We start from the raw sequence: 20,433 nt of genomic DNA, 5'->3' as shown, positions 1-20,433 counted from the left end.
CAGGACAGCTGCCCACACTGGCCTCTTTGTACCATACCCTGGACCAGGCAGACATTACTAGTCAATTGCAACTCTGCTGATCTCAAGAGCAGTGCACCTTGCAGTCTCCAATGGATTGGAGGTGGCTTTGAGGTGGAGCCTGTGAGTCTCTTGTTTTGGGGGGCAGTGAGTCACCCCAGGCATGAGACTGAAAGTAGGGTCCTCAGGGGGGCGCGGGTGGGGTGGTGGCTTCCCAGGGGACATTCCCAATATTTGGGGACATTTTCACTCATACCAAGCAGAGGAGAGGGTGCTGCGGGGTCTATGGGCAGAGCCCAGTATCTTACTGTGCCAGGGAGCCTGCACCCGGCCCAACAGACAACCCCACTGACACACCTAAAAGGGACCCTTCTCCAAGGCACACATGCAGGTGGCCGATAAGCAAGCGCACAAGAACAGGCTCAGCCTCACGAAGCCTCAGAAAAATGCGAATCCACACCTCAGGCAGGTGCACCGCCTGCATGCCCATTAGGATGGCTCCTGCTAAACCCAGAAAATGCCAGGTTTTAGGGAGGAGTGGAGAGATTGGAGGCTGTTGGCAGGGACCCAAAATACTGCAGCTGTTCTGCACAGGAAACCGAATAGTGGTTCCTCAAAAAATTACAAATCGAGGGCTGTGGATTCTGCCACCTGCCTCACAAGCGCAAGGGCCTGAGTTTGATCCCCAGCACCAAAAAAAAAAATTACAAATATAGTTACTCTGGACTCAGCTGTTCCACTTCTGGGTATATACGCAAAGAATTAGAAAATGATCTCAAAGAGATGTTTGTACACCTTAGTTCATATCAGCATTATTCACAGCAGCTAAAACATGCAAATAATCCAAGTACCCCCTAACAGATGGATGGATAAGAAAAATGTGGCATATACATAGAATGGAATATTACTCAGCCTGCAAAAAGGAAGAGACCTGCCTGACTCGCAAGTGCAAGTTTCCGAGTTCAATTCCTGGTACCGGAAAAAAAAAAAAAAAAGGAAGAGATCCTGTTATACAATACAAGGTGGATGAAACTTGGAGGCTTTATGCTAAGTGAAATAAGCCAGTCACAAAAAGACAGATAAGGCCGGGGATTTAGCTCAGTGGTTTCACCACCTACCTCACAAGGGGAAGGTCCTGAGTTCGATCTCTGGTACCAAAAAACCAACCAAACAAACAAAAAGACAGATAATGTATGACTCGCTTATATGAGATACTTAGTTACCAAAAATCACAGAGAGAGAAAGGAGTGGCTGATGAGGATGGGGTGGAGTGGGGAGCTATTGTTTAAAGGGTGCAGAGCTTTGGTCTGATGTGCTAAAAAGAGCTACAGGGTTGGATGGTGCTGCCAGTTGGCAGCATAATGAATATATTTAATAAGACTGAGCTGGCAGGTGCAGTGGGTACGCCTGCAATTCTAGCACTTAGGGAGGCTGAGGCAGGAGGCAGGCAAATTTAAATCCAGCCTGAACAACATAACAAGACCTTGTCTGAGCCTGGCGTGGTGGTGGAGGCCTGTAATCCCAGCACTTTGGAGGCTGAGGCAGGAGGATCACCACAAGTTCAAGGGCAGCCTGGGCTACATAGAGAGACCCTGTCTCAAAAAAAATGAAAAAAAGAAACACACTCTGGATACAACCCCCATCGCCCATCCAATGTCACCCCTCTGTTTGTCGCTTGGCATCAGAATGCAGGGCAACCAGACTGGCCTTCTGTCCTCCATCAAATGTTAGGAAAGCTTTCGGCTGTGTCCTTTATAACACAGCAGCTTCGGTGGTTTCCTTGGTGGCCATGGTGTGCATGGTGCCTGGATCTGGGGACTCTTCCCGGGGGCCACCCGCTGGGCCGCAAGGTCGTCATTGTCTTCGTTATTGTTGATGAAAGTCCTCCCTGGTGGCTACTAGTGTAGCTAAGTTGTCAATCAGGAAAACTTTTTTCTTTTGGTTTTTTGGCCTTGAGCTTGTGGCGACCCTTCTGCCTCAGCCTCCCGAGTGCTGGGAGGACAGGCCTGCGTCTCCTCTCCAATCTCTGCTCTGGCTGGGGTGCTCAGTTTTCTGTCCCTTCTCCTCCAGGTCACCATGAAGACCAAGGCCCTGGATGGGCTGCCAAGGGGTCCCCCCAGGACTGGCACCGGAGTGCCCAAGACAGCCCCGGGCAGGCGTCAGAGTTGGACAGGACCCGGCTGAGCCAGGACCTCGGTGGGGGCACCCTGGCCATCGACACCCTGCCGGACAACGGCACCCAGGTGGTGGTGAGTGCCAGGAGGGGAAGAGCGTGGTCTCGGGTGGCCCTGGGGACCTGAGTGGAGCGACGGGCCGGGGCGGGATGGAAGCAGAGCTCTGCCTGGCCAGTGCAGTGGCAGCGCCTCAGAGCCTAGAAGCCGCCTGGAGAGCGAGCAGGATGACAGCTCCAGATGCAGAGCCCGTCTCGGGGTTCTGACTCTGGGCTTTCCCATGACCGAGGGTAGTGATGCTGCACGTGGCTCAGTCACATCCAGCTGTGGGTGACCCTAGAGGTCTGAGGTGGCGCAGCTGCTCCCCCAGAGGCGGGCGGAAGGGCAGTCGGGGTGCCTGGGGCAGAGCCTCCTCGGGGCATCTGCGAGGGACCCTTCCTAGCACTGGTGGGGAGCACAGGTGAGAGGCAGTGAGTGTGCACGGACACTTCCGGCTCTCTGGCTGCTGCAGGGTGCAGGGGGCTCCGCCAGGCGGGACAGAGGGGCCTGGGCCAGGCGTGAGACCTGGCAGGAGCCCCGCGGCTCCAGCACCTTCCCCAGCTCCAGTGCCTTCCCCAGCGGACTGAGCTCACAGGGCTTGGTCCGGGGAGCGGGTGCCCAGGGCCTCTGGGGACACGCGTGTACCGCTCCTGGTGCTGGTCTTGTCTACGCCTGTGTTGGGGGCAGTGGCTGAGGACCGAGAGACGGTGTCAGAGCCCTTTAGCTACATGTGAGCAACACAGAGGTTTAGAAGGAGCAGCCCTGCCAGGCATGGTGGCACCTGCCTGTAGCCGAAGCACTTGGGAGGCTGAGGCAGGAGGATCTCCTCCTTTTTTTTCTTTTTGTACCAGGATTGAACTCAGGACCTCATGTTTGCCAGGCAGGCTCTGTGCTGCTGAGCTAAATCCTCAGCCCTCCCTCCATTTTGAGGCCAGTCTGGACTACATAGTAAGTTCAAGGCCAAGCTGAACTACATGAAATGAGACCCTGTCCCAAAATGATAAAATAAAATAAGTGTATATGGAGGCCTTTGTTCTTCATGAGCTCTCAGGCCCGACTCCGGGCAGTCACTGTGACCAGTTGTGCTTATGTCCCCACAACAAGGGCTGGTTCTCAATAGTGTCTCCAGCAGAAAAGGCAGCATAGCCAACTTGTCTTTTCTTTCTTTCTTTTTGGTTTGTTTATTTTTCTTTGAGATAAGGTCTTGCTATGTATTCCAGGTGGGGCTGGAACTCTGTCACTATATAGCCCAGTCTGGCCTGTAACTCACAGTGATCCTCCTGCCTCAGCCTCCCAAGTGCTAGGATTACAGGTGTGCACCACCACACCTGGGTTCCTATAGCAATTTTAAGGACTCCTTTACTAAAAGAACAGAAGTGGCTCCTGCCCCGACACATCCTGGCCGTCCCTGGGTGTTGTGTCCAGCGCTTTGGGCCATGACACAGCGAGAAGTTCCCTGAGCTTCTGGACCTCATGCCTCCTTCAGCCTTAGCTTCCTGTCCCTCTCTGTTCCTCTTCTGTATCCTGGCTATGAAAAACAGAGGTAGCAGCATTTAGTCAGTCAGCCACGGGAGCTCCGGGTCCCAGAGACGTCTTTTGGAATTTCCTCCTAAGCTCTGGGGCTGGCTGGGTAGGAAATCTGACTTGGAAGAGGACTCAGCCTTCACAAGACTGAGGGTCCCAGCATGCATTTGAGCAGCCTCCTGAAGTGGTTTAAGAAACACAGTTGGGCTGGGTATGGTGGCAAAGGCCTGTAATCACAGCACTCTGGAGGCTGAGGCAGGAGGATCACTTTGAGTTCCAGGCCAATCTGGGCTACATAGGGAGATCTTGTCTCAAAAAAAAAAAAAAAAAAGATCTGACTAGAGTCTAGTCGGGGTGGACGGGGGAGCAAGAGAGCTCAGAAGAAGGAGACACGGTGGTAGCTGTGGACTCGCGTCCGTGTGATGCATCTGGCCCAGGCCCCGTGTCTCCACCAGCCTCTGCATTTGTGACTGAAGGCGACTTCGAGCCGCTGGTCAGATGTGCTCGTCAGCATCCTGCCCACCCTCACCTCCTGAGGCAGAGACGGCTACTGCTACTGCGGGCTGGAAGAGCTTAGTGGTCATGGGGCCCATGGCACCTGGGCGGGCCTCGTGAACGTTGAGGCTCTGTACAGAAAAACACACTCTCCAAAGAGCACTGGGTATCCCAGGAGAGCCAGTGGAACTGGGAGACAGGCAGAGCCTGGGCTTTCCCTCTCTCTCTCTCTCTCTCTCTCATCTCTTCAGCACTGAAAATTCAACCTGGGGCCTTTAACATGCTAGGCTCTATCCCCAGCTTCTTTTTAAAAATTTTATTTGGAGACAAGGTATCACTACGTTGCCCAGGAAAACAACTACAAAGGAGGAAATATTTATGTTGTTGTTGTTGCTGTCATTGTCATTATCATTTTTGTGGTGTTGGGGCTCAAACCCAGGGCTAGCATGTGCAAGGTTAGGGTTCAATGCCCAGCACCGCAAAAAAAGGAAACAAAGAAGCTCCTCATGTGGTATTTTTTCAGTATCGAGAAGCAAACCCAGGGGCTTCCAGAGCAACACCCCAGCGCTTGTGCTTTTCATTTGGGGACAGGGATGACAGGCGCAGCAGCCCTGTGGTAAGGGGAGGCCTGTGCGTCTGGGCTTGGAGGGAGGAGGTGGGGATCTGTTTGCCTCAGCACCTTCTGTCTGTCTGTCCCCAGGCGTTCCGTGCAGCGGCACAGCCTGGTTTGCCCCACTGCGTCCGGGCTCTGGCTCCCCCTGCTCTTCCCTTTGCCTCCCATCACCCCAGGGTCCCCACCTTCCTCTGAGCGCCCCAGAACACCCTCCAGCTGCCCTCTGTCCACGGCCCCCACCTCAGTCACCTGGACGCCACTCCCAGCTCAGCGGAACCTCCTGCCCCGGAAGCCTTGCAGTCCACCACCCCAGCCTGGCCAGACCGTCTCCTTCTGAAGCTCATGCCTGGCCCACTCCCCACCCGCCAGTGCTGAACAGGCTCGGGATTCCCTGAGATTTTCCACCAGGACCAATCCCAATGCCCCAGACGTCCCAGGACTTGGCTGTGCTGGTTTAGGGAGCCATTGAGCTAAGTCAGCAGCCCTGGGCATAGCGGGATTTATTCTCTTAGGGAATGGGAGGGGTTTCTGTGGACAGTGATGTCCACATCCTGCTCTCGAAAGCATTTTGGTCCTGTGGTTCGGGTCCGGGGCCAAGGTTTAGGAGAAACCAAGCTAAACCACATTCAAATGGGAAGGTGGCCCTCCTTTCACTCCACAACCGAAAAAAACTTCTTCCCCCAGCTTCCTGGTCCTTGTCCTTTCCGGTTCTGATCCCACAGCTCCGGGGCAGAAGAGCAAAGCCCAAGGCCCAGGCTCCCAGGCCACGCCCCCTCTGGGCTGCACCCCACACCCGAGCTGCTGCCACCCCTCAGCCCATGCCAGGGCTCTGAGTCTCCAGTCTTGGCCAGCATGTGCTCCTTTACCTGCTCCTTTTAATTAGAGCTGTCCCAGCGGGAGCAAAGCGGTGCCACATTGTGGCTGTCACTTGGGTTTCTGTAATGACAAACGAGGCTGAGCATCATTCCAGGAGGAGGTTGACCATTTGTGGATATGTCAAGCACTCTGCCTATTTTTTCTTGGCCCATTTTAAAATTGGGTTGTTTATCTTTGTCATGGGAAAATCCCCTACTCCGCTGAGCCTGTTTCTCCGGTGTCTGGTGCGGGTGCTATAGCCTAACTCATGGTGAAGATGCCGAACAGCCCCGTGACGAAGGCCAGGCAAGGCCATGGTTGGTGCTGAGGGAGCAAGGCTCTGGCCCACAGTGACCACACCCTGGCTTTCCCAGGATGCTTTGGTCTTAGGGTGGAACATCCTCAGATGTTCCCTGAAGACCCCACGGGTCAAGGCAAACCGTGTGGAAACACCACAAGAAAGTGCCATCTATCAGCCCCCGGCAGACCCTGAATCCTCTGGGGCCTTGATCTCGGACTTCCCAGCCTCGAAAACTGTGAGCAGTAAATTTCGGTTGTTTCTAAATTCCCACGTCAACATGTTTTGTTACAGAAGCCTGGAAAGGCGAAGATGGGACCCTTAAAGGCCAAGCCATCCCCAAAATGGTTTCCTTATCTGTAAAGCAGGACCAAGAATGCCTCACGGAGTTGGTACGGCAAGCGGACAAGCTGAGTGGGCTCTCGTGATGGTGCACACTGTAATGCCACCCGCTCTGGAGCCTGAGGCAGGAGGATTGCAAGTTCAAGGCCAGCCTGGGCAATTTAGCGAGGGCTTGTCTCAAAAAAATTTTTTAAAATTTTCAGAGGATTGGGAATGTAATTTAGCATTCCCTGGGTCTGATCCCCAGTACTACAGCAAAAGGAAACAACACAAAACAACCCACAAGCCAGCTGGCTGAGAAAGCTAACCCCAGATCCCTCCCAGCCCTTACCTAAAAGGGTATGGAACGGGACCATGGTGACCAAAGGGCCCCGCCTTGAGGGCTCAGAACGGACCAAGGCTGAGAAGTGCTGCTTTGTCCCGAGCCTGTGGAGCAGAGCAACCGTCCGGGACAGGGACTTGAACTGTACAAGCTCGGGGCAGTGGTGTCTGAGAGTCCGTGAAAGCTGGAAGCTACGTACACACCCAGGAAGAGGGAAGGATTCAGAAGGCTGTGGCCGTCCTCCGTCACCCCACCTGCCTGCCGCTCTGCCCCGGATCCTCGGCAGGGCGAGAGCCCCTTTGTCTATTTGCCCCCACTCCGTCACTTTCTGCCATTCTGTGATGAAGGTGTTCTGCCTGAGTTTATTATTTTAAATATATATTTCACTTTTTATTAATACATAATGACCACATCCATCCGGGGGCGTGTGCCTGTACCTAGCACATCTCAATTCTTTCTTTGCATCCGCTTCCCCTCCCCTCCCTCTAGTCCTACTCCCCTCCCCACTTACCAAAGATCTACTTCCTTTTCTGTTCTTTCAGTTTGTTTTTTCTTTAAATCTCTTCCCCCCATCTCTTTGTTCTCTTTCCCATTTGAATAAGTTCTTCTTACCTCCTAACATCTATCCCCCATTTTGCTCCTTATTTATACTTTGGGTTTCTCACACTTAAACTTGTGTGCCTGATTTATTTCATTAGAGATTATGGTCTCAAGGTGCATCCATTTACCTAAAAGTCCCTCAACTTTATCCTTCTTTATGGCATAGTAGTACTCCCTCGTGTACAAATACCAGACTTTCTTTCTTTCTTTTTTTTTCAGACTTTCTTTATCTGTTCCTTTGTTGATGGACATATGGACTGTTTGCAAGATTTGACTCTTATAAATTGTGCTGCTATAAACACGAGTATGCATGTATCGCTGTGGTATGATGACTTTAACTCTTTTGGGAAGAGAACTAGAAGGAGACTACCTAGGTCAAATGGAACCTCTAGTTTTAGTTTTTTGAGAAATCCCCATCGTGCCTCCCTAGTGGTTGTAAGGAATTCTATTCCTACCAATAATGGAGAAGGGTTCCTGCCTGGGTGTATTTCAACGCAAGGTTTGAATACTCCCAGGGGCGGCAGAGCTGTTTTCTGTTGCTATAACTGAATGCCCAAAGCCAAGTGATTAATAGAGAGTTGAGGTTTATTCAGCACCCAGTTGTGGAGCTGGACGTCCAAGACCAGGCAGCCACATCCGTGAGAGCTTCACCCTGTCTCACCACACGGGAGAAAAGCAAGCCTGGCAGGCGTGCGCAGGAGAGAGAACACCAGGGAAGCCTGGCTTTGTACCAGTCCGCTCCTGTGGTAGCTGCTCCAGTCCTGCAAGAACTGCATTAACCCTGCCTAACAGACCAGCCAAGTCCAGGCCACCTCTGGGCACTGCTGCACCAGGCACCAAGTTTCAGTGTGAGTTTTGGCCAAGGCAGGTGCTTCTGACACTGTGCCTTCTCCGCTTGGAACAGAGAGGTGAAGGCACCCACCCAAGGTTACACAGCGAATGAGTGGCAGCTTTGAACCTGGGTCTGGCTGATGCCACTGCCCAACCACTTGATTGAGGAGCGGTGGTTTTCAAATTGTGCTCCATGGAACCCTAGGGGCTCCCTGAGCTGCTCAGCCGGCTGAGCATGGTGGGGGAGAAGCAGCACGGAGCCTGCTCTGAGGCCTCCCTTCCCTCCCTCCTGAGTGGCCCCGCTTCCATGTGAGCTGAGTCCTACATGGCGCGGAGGATTAGCTGGCAGAAAGGATTTCACGGGAAATGTGTGTCCGTCGGCCTCCCCAAATGCGTGTGGGTGATGGCCAGGGTTCTTGCACACCTGTCAAAGAGACACAGCAGCCTCGCGTACACCTGCCAAGAGGGTGGGCTCCTGCTCACCTGGTCTGCCAGCGCATGGCGCCTGGAGCACTCGTGGTCATGGGTGGTGGGTGGTGGGGATTCCTTGGCAGGTCCGCTGCCAGGTGCGGCCTCTGTGTCACATTTAAATCACCCAACATGCACTGTGGAGAAGCAGGCCTGGGCCTGGCTCTGTATTCACTAGCATACAGGCTCAGCCGCTGCAATGTGTGCCTGAGCAACAAGGCTCTTAGACACCAGCGCACCTCTTCTCCTCCCACAGGAGAGAGCATGAAGGTAAGTAAGTGAGGTTTGATACAGTGTCTCCGTGATGTTGGGGACCGGGTCCCCCCATCTTGTTGCTTTGCCCTTTGTATCATGTGCCTTCTGTTTTGTGGTCTAAGATGGGTGCTTCAGCTCCTACCATCACAACTGCGTCCCTCTGGGCCAGGGGAGGGCACCTCGTCCGTATTAAGGGCCATCGTCCTGCTCATTTTCCACTGGTCAGACAGTCGTGCAGCCACACCCTGCTGTTAGGAGTGCTGGGGTCGTCCCCTGGCTGCACAGCTTTCTGCTACCAAAAGGAGGCTGGTTACTGGGAGACCTTGCCATGGGCAGGGTTGCTGTCTTTGAGGTGTGCGGGATCAGCCACTTTCCTGTTGCTGGGACACAGTGCCCAACACCCACAGCTTAGAGGGGAAGATGTTAAATTTGGTTCACGGTTTCAGGGATTCAGTCCATGGTCTGGCTCCAACTCAAGAACAGCATGGCAGAAGGCCGGAAGGAGCAAAGCGCTCAGCTCATGGCTGCTGGAGAGGAGAGAGCCAGAGATCAGACACAGACCCCAAGGTGACCCTGCCATGACCGCCAGGACACACCCGGAAGTGTGGGTCCCCCTGACTTCCTTGATCCACTCCAATCAAGCTGACATGGTCATGCTTAACCCTCACCAAGACAGTGAAGTGACTGTGGGCCTTAGTTTCCCCACTTGGAAAGTGGGTTGATAATCGTCCTCACCTGTGAGGGTTGCTGGTGGTGATGCCCATGAAGTGGCCAGCTGGAGGCCAAGGCTCTGTGAAGGCAGCCCCTCCTCCTGCCCACTGTCCCAGCCTCCTCACTGACTCCGTCCTTGGCTGTGTCCAGCACTGAGCCCTCTCTGGTTGCCCCCTCTGCATCCCCAGGTGCTGTCCTTGGCATCTTTGGTTCCTAGGCCCTGCTGAGTCTTGGGAGGGAGCTTCAGGATACACAGGGTCAGCAGGGTGGACGCCCAGGATCAGATCTTGGTGGCATCAGGAGAGGCCAGAGGACAAGGACACACCTGTGCCACAGGAACCGACGTGACAGCCTGCAAGGTGGAACAATGCCAAGAACATGGCATGGGGCTGGCGCCTCCGTGGAGCAGCGGGACCAGGCCATTTGTCCTCACGTGACAGAGAGGATGCAGGGCGACCAGCCAGGGAGATGCACAGTGGCATCCTCACCCGTCCGTGTCCTCAGCGTCTGTTTGGGCTTCACAGCTGCACAGCGTGGCTTCTGTCCTGTTGCCTGGAGGTTGGGGACACGGTGGCCATGGGAGCCTGGAGGCAGTTGACAGCATCCGGACCTGCCCCAGCCTGCAAGGTTCCCGGCTGCAAGCTGAGGTCCGCGGCCCTGCTGCCGGCCTGCTCTTGGGTAGCAAGACCTTCTGTGAGAGAGCTTGTGGTGGCAGCGATGGACAGAAGGACAAGCAGTCTGGATTGGGATTCAGCACGGCAGCCATTCAGACTCAGGCTCTGATAGGGAGGAAGCAGCTCCTGAAGACAGAAGCCTGGGGGACAGATTACAGGGAGAGGAGCAGGTGCTGGTGGTGGGCAGACCATCAGGAAGGTTTTGTTTCTGTGTGACCGCTGAAGCCAGGGACTTCAGGAGCATGTTGTCAAACACCCAGGCTCCATCCAGCTTTCTACTCCACCATCCTTTAGGGGTGGCTCTTGTCCTCATACTGACAAAATGGCTGTTGGAGCGCCAGCTATCCTGTCTGCATTCTAGACCAGAGGAGGAAGGAAAAGGAAAGATAAAAGGGACAAGCAGTTAAATTTGACTTCAAAGTCTCCACTGCAACCTTTGGCTGGCCTGTGTCCCATAGTCACCCTTAAGACATTCAGGAAATGAATTGTTGTCCTGGGCTGCTGCTTGCTGCAGAATCAATGTTCTGTTAGTAAAGAGGAGAAAGGAATGGATGTCAAATAGGTAGTGCCCAGAGGTGGCCCCACAGGCCCTCGTGGGTTGTGGGAAGGATGTCTTGAGTAGAACGGGGAAGCCACAGAATGTCCTAAGCAGGGAGCGTGACCGGGATGGGGGAGACCAACTCCAGGCTGGCCAGCTGAGCCACAGGAGCCCACGCCCGCAGGCCCTGTGCCCGATTCTGAGGGCTGCGTAACAAACAGCAGCAGGAACTGATTCCGGCCATCCTTGTCCTTAGTCTGGGAGCAGCTTTCTCCCCCAGTGTGCACTGCTCCGTCCCCTGTGTCCAGCATCCCTCTCCTGCCATACGACGGCAAAGGAGAAGGCTCAGGCTGCGGATGGGCCTCCGCTCACCCTGCACCACTTCCAGAGGACCAAGGATGCGAGGGCCTTGAGCCACGGGCAGAGGAGGCCACTGCTGTCCACCCGTGCTCCAGGAGACCCAGGCCTTTAAGGGTTGGCTGGAGAGCCTTGAGACTTGGCTTCCCTTCTGGACAGTTTGAGGCTAATGTCAGCCCTTTAATAAACTTTCTTTTTCTTGAGACAGGATCTTGCTGTGTAGTTCAGAACTCAGTGCAATCCTCCGGCCTCAGCCTCCCTAATAGTGCTGTTATCACGGGCCTGCTCCACTATGCCTGGCTGTAAATGGTGTTTTTGTTTGAAGAGAAGAGCCATTGTGGCAGGGATGAGAGGCAGCACCCCTGGCCCCACCCTGGCCCTCACTCTCAGGGCAGTGGCCTCAGGGTGGCTCCTGTCTGTGGCTCATGATAAAGCCGTCCATCCAAGGAGTCAGCCAGTTGTCACCGGGAAGGGACTCCCGGACACACGGGATGAGGAGGCTGCTGGGAAGGTGGGCGTCCTGTCCTCCCTGGATGGGTGAGAGGAGACAGAATGTCACTAAGAAGGTGATCTCCAGCCAGGGATTTAGCTTAGTGGTTCCGCCCCTTGCCTTGAAAGCACAAGGTCCCAAGTTTGATCCCCGGTACCAAAAAAACCCAAAAAACAAAAAAAAGAAGGCGATGTCTAAGCTGAGCTTTGAAGAAACAGGGACAAGGTGGGGACAGCGGGGCCCCCTGCAGCTCTGTTTGCAGCTCTGTTTATGGACAGCCCATCACCACCGTCAGACTGGCAGCTCCCCAGGGTCAAGGCCCAATGCTGTCCAGGGCCCAGTTTATCCTTTGCCTTAACTGAGGCACTCTCGGGGCAGGGACCCCGTGTCCCGCCCAGACCCCCTTGGGGCTTCAGCCTGAGCGCCCTGCTGGTCTGACGCCTGGGAACAGCAGGGCAGATTGGGGGCCACACCCGCTGAGGACCAGGAGCGAGCTCTTAGGGGCAAGGAGACCGGGGCTCCCAGGCCAAGCTGGCCCCTCGGTAGTGACTTCTAGCACCCAGCAGTTTGGTGGGCAGGGCAGAGGCAGGTCCCGGCCAACCTGACCCCCATCCCTGTCTGGTCACCGGCAGGAGGACAACCACAGCTACTACGTGTCCCGCATCTACGGCCCCAGTGACCCCCGCAGCCAGGAACTGTGGGTAGACATGGCCAAAGCCAACCAGACCCAGGTGCAGGTGCACAGGATCCTGTCCAGCACCCACCGGCAGGCTTCGGTGAGTGCCCGGCCAGCCGGCAAGGGTGAGGCTGTGGCCTCAGACCTGAGATCCAGGGGTCCCCTGCAGTCCAGACCTGCCCTGCGTGTGGAGTCCCCACTGTCTATATTGACTTCCCCTGTCCCTGCAGAGAGTGGTCTTGTCCTTTGATTTCCCTTTCTACGGGCATCCTCTGCGACAGATCACCATAGCAACGGGAGGTAAGGCCAGTGGGCGGGGCCTGCATGGGAGGGGGCTCCAAGGGAGGCTGGGAAGGCTCCTTCAAGACCAATTCCCAGGGCTTCCCACTCTTCCCGGCCCTGTGGTTCATGTCCTGCCTCTGAGGCCGTCCCAGTGACTCAGGACCCTCTGCCTGTCCACTGCAGGCTTTCTCTTCATGGGTGATGTGATCCACCGGATGCTCACAGCCACTCAGTACGTGGCCCCCCTGATGGCCAACTTCAACCCCGGCTACTCCGACAACTCCACGGTGGCTTACTTTGACAATGGTGAGGCAGAGCTCAGAGCGCCAGGCCCCAGCTCTGGGAGTCCTGGCCTGGCCCCTCCGAGGACCCCAAAGCCAGAGAGGGCCAGGGCTCGGCCCACAGTCACACAGCGGCAGCTACCCCATATCTCTGGGGACAAGGCCTGCTGCCCAGCAGAGCTTAACGGGATGACCGGAAGGGCCTGGCTCTTGGGGATGGTGAAGTAAAGGCCAAGGACCTTTATTTTTTCTCCTCACCGAGCTGTCCCGGGATAGAGGAGAGGTCTGCTAGTCCCATGACTGGAAGTCAGCCTCCCTTAGAGCCCCCTCCCATGCAGGCCCCGCCCACTGCCCTTACCCACAGCCTCACGCACTCACTGGCAGGGCTTTTGAAAGGTGATGGGAGCCAGGCATGGTGATGTGTGCCTGCGATCCCAGCACTTGTGAGGCTGAGGCTGGAGGATCACTGTGCGTTCAAGTCCACCCTAGGCTTCATAGCGAGTTCAAGGCCAGCCTGGACTACTTAGACCCTGTCACAAACAAACAAACAAACAAACAAAAAAAGGTAATGGAGTCATGGGCCCTTATAAACACGCCCTCAGGAGGTGGGTGGGGCCTGTGGGAAGGGGCAGTCCCTGGGCGTGGCCTGGAAAGGCTCCGCCCCTCGCTTGCTGCTTCCTGGTCGCCACTAGTTGAGCAGCTGTCCTCCCTCTGCCCGCCCCTCCACACGAAACCTTTAAAACGTGAGCCAAAGTAAACCTGTGGTCCTGTGAGTTGTGGGTGCCGAGCCCCGCGTCAGGGAGGGGCAGTGACTAAGACGGGACCTACTTCCTGCCCCTCCCCGCCCAGCCTGGCTCTGCTCCTCTCCGCAGGGACAGTCTTCGTCGTGCAGTGGGACCACACCTACCTCCAGGGCCGCGAGGACAGAGGCAGTTTCACGTTCCAGGTGGCCCTGCACCGCAGCGGCCGCATTGTTTTCTGCTACAAAGAGGTGAGCGGCCGCAGCAGGGCCAGCTGGTCTTAGGGCTGCTCCTCAGCCTGGCTGGCAGTGTGGGGGCGACGCGGAACTGGGGTGCGAGTGGCGGCTCCAGGCGTCTCTCTCCAGTCCTGAGCTCTGGGGAGTCCTGGTCACACGGGGCCCCTTCTCCCGCTGCAGATCCCCATGTCCGTCCGGGAGATCAGCTCCGCCCAGCACCCCGTGAAAGCAGGCCTGTCCGATGCCTTCATGGTCCTCAATCCGGCCCCAGATGTTCCAGGTGAGTCCCGCCTCGAACTCTGTCCTTCCGTGAACCACATCCTCTCTCAGCGTTAGCTGCCTCCTCTGTAAAATGGGCGAGGAACAGAAGGGGAGCTGCCTCCTCCCAGGTCCCCTTCCAGCGCCGACATTTTAGGGCACTCAGCTCTTTTTGTCCTACTTCAAACCTCCAGTCTGTGCCCGGAAGTCTTTTCATTTTGAAACGGGGTCTGGTTAAGTCACTAAGTTGCCCAGGCTGGGCCTGAACTTTTGATCTTCCTGCCTCAGCCTCCCAGAGTGCTAGGATGGCAGGCATTTGCCACCACTCCCGACTCCAGTAGGGAATTGACTCACACTCCTCGGAGGCTGCAGGTGTGCCATCCGTTGCTTCCAGGCTCCTGACTCGGAGACTTTCGAAGCTGGCCTCTGCTGAGCTGTGTGTGCTAAAGTCCCACTGTACAACCTGCAAGCTTGTCTGTCTCCTCCCTGCCGCCTGTGCCAAAGGGCTGGGGGTGTTCCGAACTCCACACTGGCTGGGGAGCCGAGCTTGGGCGCCCTGACTCTCGTCCTGCACAGGGACAGCACTCTGCGGGGCTCCCTGGGGAAGTGCCTGGCTTGCCTGTGTTGGTCGAATGTCCAATCAACGCACACATTTTGAGGCCATTCAGAGCAGTTGGTATACAAGACGAGCGACAGTCCTGCCCTCGAGGTGTCCTCCTCTGAGAGAGCCTTTACCCTGGACAGAATCTGCAGGAGGCCGGGCGTGGTGGCGCACACCTGTAACCCCAGCACTCGGGAGGCTGAGGCAGGAGGATCACTGTGAGTTCAAGGCCAGCCTGGGGAATGCAGTGAGACCATGCCTCTGGCTCTAGCACTGGATGCTGGGGTTGGGTGTGAACTCTCCACCAACACTGGCCCTGGCAAGTCACTCAGTCGCCTGGTTTCTCGCTGGCTGTGTGCAGTCAGGGTGGTGCTGTCTCCCTCAGTGACTGTGACGAAAGCAGCGTGTGTCAGCCTGGCCCCATGGCAGCCTCTGACTCGGCGCTTGGTCACCCTGCAATGCTGGGACTGTGGCGAGTGGGCGGGAGTGGGGTTTCAGGGCAGGGCCCCGCCCCGGCCCTCGAGGGTGGCAAAAAGTCAGGTGCTGTTTCGGCAGCATTCCCCAAAGCTCCCTCCTTTCCACTTCCTCCTTTGTGACTGAGGCTGTTTCCAGGATCACTACTATTTACTTATGCTCTTCTTTATCTTCACTTATAAAACCACACACATGTGTATATATAAATCTTTTTTAAGAGATACACTCTTACTAGATTGCTCAGGTTGGCTTTGAACTCCGAGTTCAGCCTCCCAAAATGCTGAGACTACAAGGAAAATTATACATTTTTTATGAATAAATGTAGCTGCTCTAAAATTGAAAAGATACAAAATGATGTAGAAAAGAGACTAGAGTTCTTGCTGGGTGTAGTGGAGGACACCTATAATCTCAGCACTCTGGGAGGCTGAGGCAGGAGAATCATAGGTTTGAGCCCTGCCTGGGTGACTTAGTGACTTATTAAGACCCTGTCTCAAAATTAAAAAAAAGGAAGGGCTGGGGACACAGCTCAGTGAGAAGGTACTGGGTTCGACCGCAGTACTGCCAAAAAGAAAATATTATAGTCGTTCCCTGTCCCTGATCTCTGTCCTCCAGATCCCCTCCCTGGAGTCAACCCTTCTGTACATATGGCTGTGTCTGGTGTCCACAGGGACTTTGGGGTTCTGCCAAAGCCAAAACCCACATGAGAAAACAATTGGAGAGGGCTGGAGTGGGGCCCAGTGGCAGAGCACTTGCCTGGCACATGGAGGCCTGGCTTCTGTCCCCAGCGTCACAGAGAAAACCCCCAGCCACTGTATTAGTTAGCTACAGCTGTGTAACAAACGGCTCCAAGGTGTAGTGTCTGGAAACAGTGAGTGTTAGGGCTGGGGATTTAGCTCAGTGATTCCAATGCCTGCCTGGGCAAGCACAAGGTCCTGAGTTCAATCCCCCGTACCAAACCCCCCCCAAAAAACAGTGAGTGTTGCTCTAGCTTCTGTGGCTCAGGAAGCACAGTGCGGATCGGGGCGTCTTTCACAGGCTGTGATCAGTGTCAGCCAGGGTCACCATTGTTGGAATGGCTGAGGGGCAGGAAGAGCTCTGCTTCCAGGAGCAGGACGCAGGTCCCCAAAGAGGCTGCTCGGCTCCTTGCCTGTGAGCCCTCCCAGGATGGCTCACCACAGGGCCCCGGCTCCCGGCACAGCAAGCAAGACAGCAGGAGGGTGGGAGGGGGGAAGCTAGCCTCTTCAAGGCAGAGTTTGAGTGATGTTTGCCGGGTCCCGTGGTTGGCAGCAAGTCCCTGGGTCTGGCTTGAGGGTGAGGGTACCAGGAGGCACCTTCCCGTCAGCCCAGGACACTGACTACAGTCCTGTGCCCCAGGGACCCAGCTGTGCAGCCTCTCATTAGCTCTGCCCCCATGTCCAGGGCAGCCTGTACATTTGTACTAAACCAGTGCCCGTGCTCAGAGAGATGGTATAACTTGCCTGTGGTCACACAGCCACGGAGGGGAGGAGAACTGAGACCCAGACCTTCCTGATTTCAATACCATTGAGCCTTTTTGCTCTGGGGATTGAACCCAGGACCTTCACATTAAGCTCCATCCCTAGCCCTTTTATTTATTTGTTTATTTATTTATTTATTTATTTATTTATATTGGGAATGAAACTCGGGACCTTGCACTTGCGAGGCAGGTGGTGGATCCACTGAGCTAAATCCCCGGCCCCTTTTTTTTTAATTTTAAATTTTGAGACAAGGTCTTGCTAAGTGTCAGAATTGCCCAGGTTGTGTTTGAACCTGTGATCCTCCTGCCTCAGCCTCCCAAGGTGCTGGGATGACAGGTGTGCACCACCACGCCAGGCATCGAGGTTTTCTCAATCCGAGCCGCCCCGATTCCAGCCACAGGAACGAACCCTTTCCTCCTCAGCAGCCCTTAACTCTCGCAGCCCCAGGTACATGCACCCCAGGCTGTTGGGGGACCTGGGCCATCTGTGTCCGGAGATGTGGGTCTCATCAAGCTGTTGGATAGAGGGAGAAGGGGAACTCGGGCTCCAGGGGCAGGACGGATGCTAGGGGCTCCTGTTGGATTCTGGGAGTAGACGGGAGGACGCTCACCCCACCTGAAATAACGGAGCAGTGAGGAGGGAGGCAGGCCAGGGGCTCCAGGGTAATAACAGGGCAAGAGTTGCCAGGGTCAGGGTCCTCCCGAACCCACCCTGTCCTGCGTTCTGTTGTTTGGCTGGTTTTGGTTTTTTGAGACAATGTCTTGCTATGTATCAAGTGGCCTTGCCTGCATTTCATACCCCGGGCTGGCCTCGAACTCATGGAGATCCTCCTGCCTCAGCCTCTGAGTGCCGGGCTAACAGCTGTGTGCCCCCAGCCTGGCTCCCTGTTCTATCACGACTCCATGGAAGGCCAGGGGCCTGGTGCCACCTGGGCTAGGGGGCATCACATTCGTTTCTGCCAGAGGTTTCAGCTGGGGACACTGGGCACAGACTCTGGGGGGGCTGAGCTCTACACCCGGACTGCAAAGGTGAGAGCGGAGAGGGCAGTCAGGGACACCTTTTTCTGGGACAGCCCCCTCACCTGCATCGGAGTTTTATTTTATTTTATTTTGTATTTGTTTGGTATCAGGATCAAACTCGGGTCCTTGCACTTGAACAGAACGTGGTAAAACCACTGAGCTGAATCCCCAGCCCTATGTCAGATTTTTAAATGGCCCAGGAGTATGCAGTAGAACCTGGGCTCGACCCACAGCTCTGCAAACAGAAAATCACATAGACCGGGCCCAGTCCTGCTGTGCGGGGCACCCGGCGCCCTCTTTGGGGAGCGCAGACCCATCTGAGCCCAGCATCCGACCCGGCTCTGTCCGGATCAGGCTGAGCTGCAAATAACAGCAGCCCCAAAACGCTGTGGTTAAACGAGGAGTTCCAGCGGCCTGGGGCTGCAGAGCCTGTCCTCCCTCGGATCTTCCCATGGCCAAGCCCAAGTGGGTGGCATCTCTGTCCTTGAGCCCAGCTTGGCTCCTTCCTGCATCTGAGGAAGGGCTTTGGTTCCCCGGATTCAAGGACCCCCCCCTCCCCGAGCCCCTGAATCCTGTCCTGGTCCCTGTCCTTCCCTGGCTCCCAACACTTCCCTGCCCAGCCCGTGTTTTTCTCACCATCCCTTCCTTCTGCGGAGCATCTTTGATAAGAGAAAAACCACACTGCCTGGTGTAGTGGTGCACAGGCTGCATCCTCGAACTAGGGAGGCTGAAGCAGGAGGATCACCAGGCTGGGCTGCATAGTGAGACCATCATTTAAAAAATCCAAAACAAAATGAGGAGAGAGAGAGAGAGAAAGAGAGAGAGAGCTTTTCGAGGTGCTCGAGAAATCCGAGGTGGCCCTGGGACCCAGCCTCATTCCTCCACTCTGTTTCACGGGCAGCATAAAAGCAACCTGAGAGCAGCCAGCATCGACACTGACAGTCTGAATTAGCGCAACCAGTTAATGAGGCTTTGATTATCAAGGGCTCTACATTGTGCCCTGCCCCTTGGTGGGCCCTGGATGGCCTTAGATGGCTCTAACAGGCAGGGCCTCCACTTTTTCCAGAATTTTCCTTTTTGGGACTGACTCCAGGCCAGCTGTGTGTCAGAGGCCTGTGCCAGGCTGCTGGTGGGTGGTGGAGGCCCCAGAGCTGGCTGCAGAGGGAGCAGGACTAGCCGGGCAGGGTGGCACACGCCTGTCATCCCAGCACTCAGGAGGCTGGGGCAGGAGGATCACTTTGAGTTCAGGGCCAGCCTGGGCTACAAATGAGACCCTGACTCAAATAAATAAATAAATAAGAAGGGAGGGGGATGAGCCACATGAGGATGGGAGAGGCGAAGGGGGAGCCATCCCTGCTGGGGGCTGAGTCACGATTGTTAAATGAAGAATAAAAGGGGCAAAGGAATAAAAGAGTGAACACTTCACCCCCATTCCCCATCTGACCCTTTTTTTTTTTTTTTGGTACTGGGAATCGAACTCGAGACCTCGTGTTGCCAGGCAGGCGGTGGAACCACTGACCTAAATCCCCAGCCCCCCCAGCTGACACTTTTATGCCACAGCCATCCTCTCAGGGCCTTCGGTGTCACCCTGGGCCCGGGAGCTGGGATGCAGGCACGGGTTATCTGGGCCTGGGCCGCCCTGGGGTGGAGAGGAAACAGAAGGTCTGAAGGCACCAGACACAGGGCTGGCCACGCAGTGGATGTCAGTGTCCTGGGCAAGCCCCGGGTGTGGGGAAAGAACCCTGAGGCGAAGGTGTCAGGCAGGGATACTAAGGCTGTGTTTATGAAAAATAAAACCGTCACCGAAGCCTGCACTCAAACAAGCACCAGCTGGCTGCAGGCATGGAGGGACGCACTGCCACCCTCACCTCCTGCCCCGCCCTGCCACCTTGCTTTGGGGGACACCTGGCCTTCTCCACGGCCCTCTGGCTGGCACACCCCCACTCTGAGAACCTGGGAAGTGTCTGGCTTTCTGTTTCTGCCTGGGCTCAGCCCCTTTGAGAAAGGCTCCACTGCGGCCGGCGGCGGGGGAGGACGGGTGGTTTCCTCTGGGCTGCAGCTGGGGTGGAAAAGCTCGCCAAGGTTCTCGGGTAGTCTGCAACCCATTCACTCCCTCCTCCGCAATCATCCACTCATTTATTGTCATTTCTTGTTTGGTTTTCTGAGGCAGGGTCTCACTATGCACCCCAGGCTGGCCTTGAATTTGTAGTCATCCTCCTGCCTCAGCCTCCCGAGTGCTGGGATGGCAGGTGTGCACCCCCACGCCTGGCCTTATTGTCATTTCTTGAAGCCCTGTCAAGTGCAAGGCCTGGAGTCAGGGCCAGCAGTGCAGAGAGCCCAGGACTCCGTCTTGGGGACCTTGAAGTCTCGGGCCGGGGTGAGTGGTCAGGAAGTAGATTCTGACCTAGCAGTGTCACAGCTGACACTGGGGCTCGTGGAGCTGAGCAGAGGCCAAGAGAGGGGACAGCTGGGGTTTCACGTTTGTCCCTTTTCCCATTGTGCCTTGGTGCTGAAAGGGGTAGCTTTCTAGAGCACACATGGCTCCTGGGGACAGTGGGTGGGGTGGCGTTGTGAAAGCCACCCCAGAACTTCCTGTCAGCCCCAGGCCACCTCCTCATACCAGTGGGCAGCACGGTGGGCTTGGTGCCCTGCTGGGCACAGGAATTACAAAAAAACACAGCCCTTCCTCACCTTAGTCTCTGTCAGACCCCACTCGCCTTAGCAAGGGGTCTTTCTTGTTTAAAAACAAAACAAAACAAATCTATGAAT

At 55.6% G+C, this 20,433-nt stretch overlaps 1 protein-coding gene across 7 annotated transcripts in view; it reads left to right on the top strand.

Annotated features, from left to right (window-relative positions):
- Nucleotides 1-20,433, top strand: part of Plxdc1 (plexin domain containing 1) — a 36,360-nt gene that overhangs the window by 3,256 nt on the left and 12,671 nt on the right. For 6 of the 7 annotated variants that reach the window (XM_021240010.2, XM_004859523.3, XM_004859521.3 and 3 more), the window contains exons 2-7: nucleotides 2,089-2,267; nucleotides 12,234-12,377; nucleotides 12,508-12,577; nucleotides 12,743-12,865; nucleotides 13,713-13,831; nucleotides 13,997-14,096. In XM_021240010.2, coding sequence (XP_021095669.2) covers nucleotides 12,309-12,377; nucleotides 12,508-12,577; nucleotides 12,743-12,865; nucleotides 13,713-13,831; nucleotides 13,997-14,096 — 481 coding nt within the window. In that variant the 5' untranslated portion in view covers nucleotides 2,089-2,267; nucleotides 12,234-12,308. The other variant, XM_021240009.2, reaches the window with a different exon arrangement.

This window comes from Heterocephalus glaber, unplaced genomic scaffold, assembly GCF_053883595.1.
Source record: "Heterocephalus glaber isolate CG9 unplaced genomic scaffold, H.glaber_assembly_v1.0 deba00001773, whole genome shotgun sequence".
Taxonomy (NCBI): domain Eukaryota; kingdom Metazoa; phylum Chordata; class Mammalia; order Rodentia; family Bathyergidae; genus Heterocephalus; species Heterocephalus glaber.
Note: the sequence above shows the minus strand (reverse complement) of the source record. Positions and strands in the feature narration are given on the sequence as shown.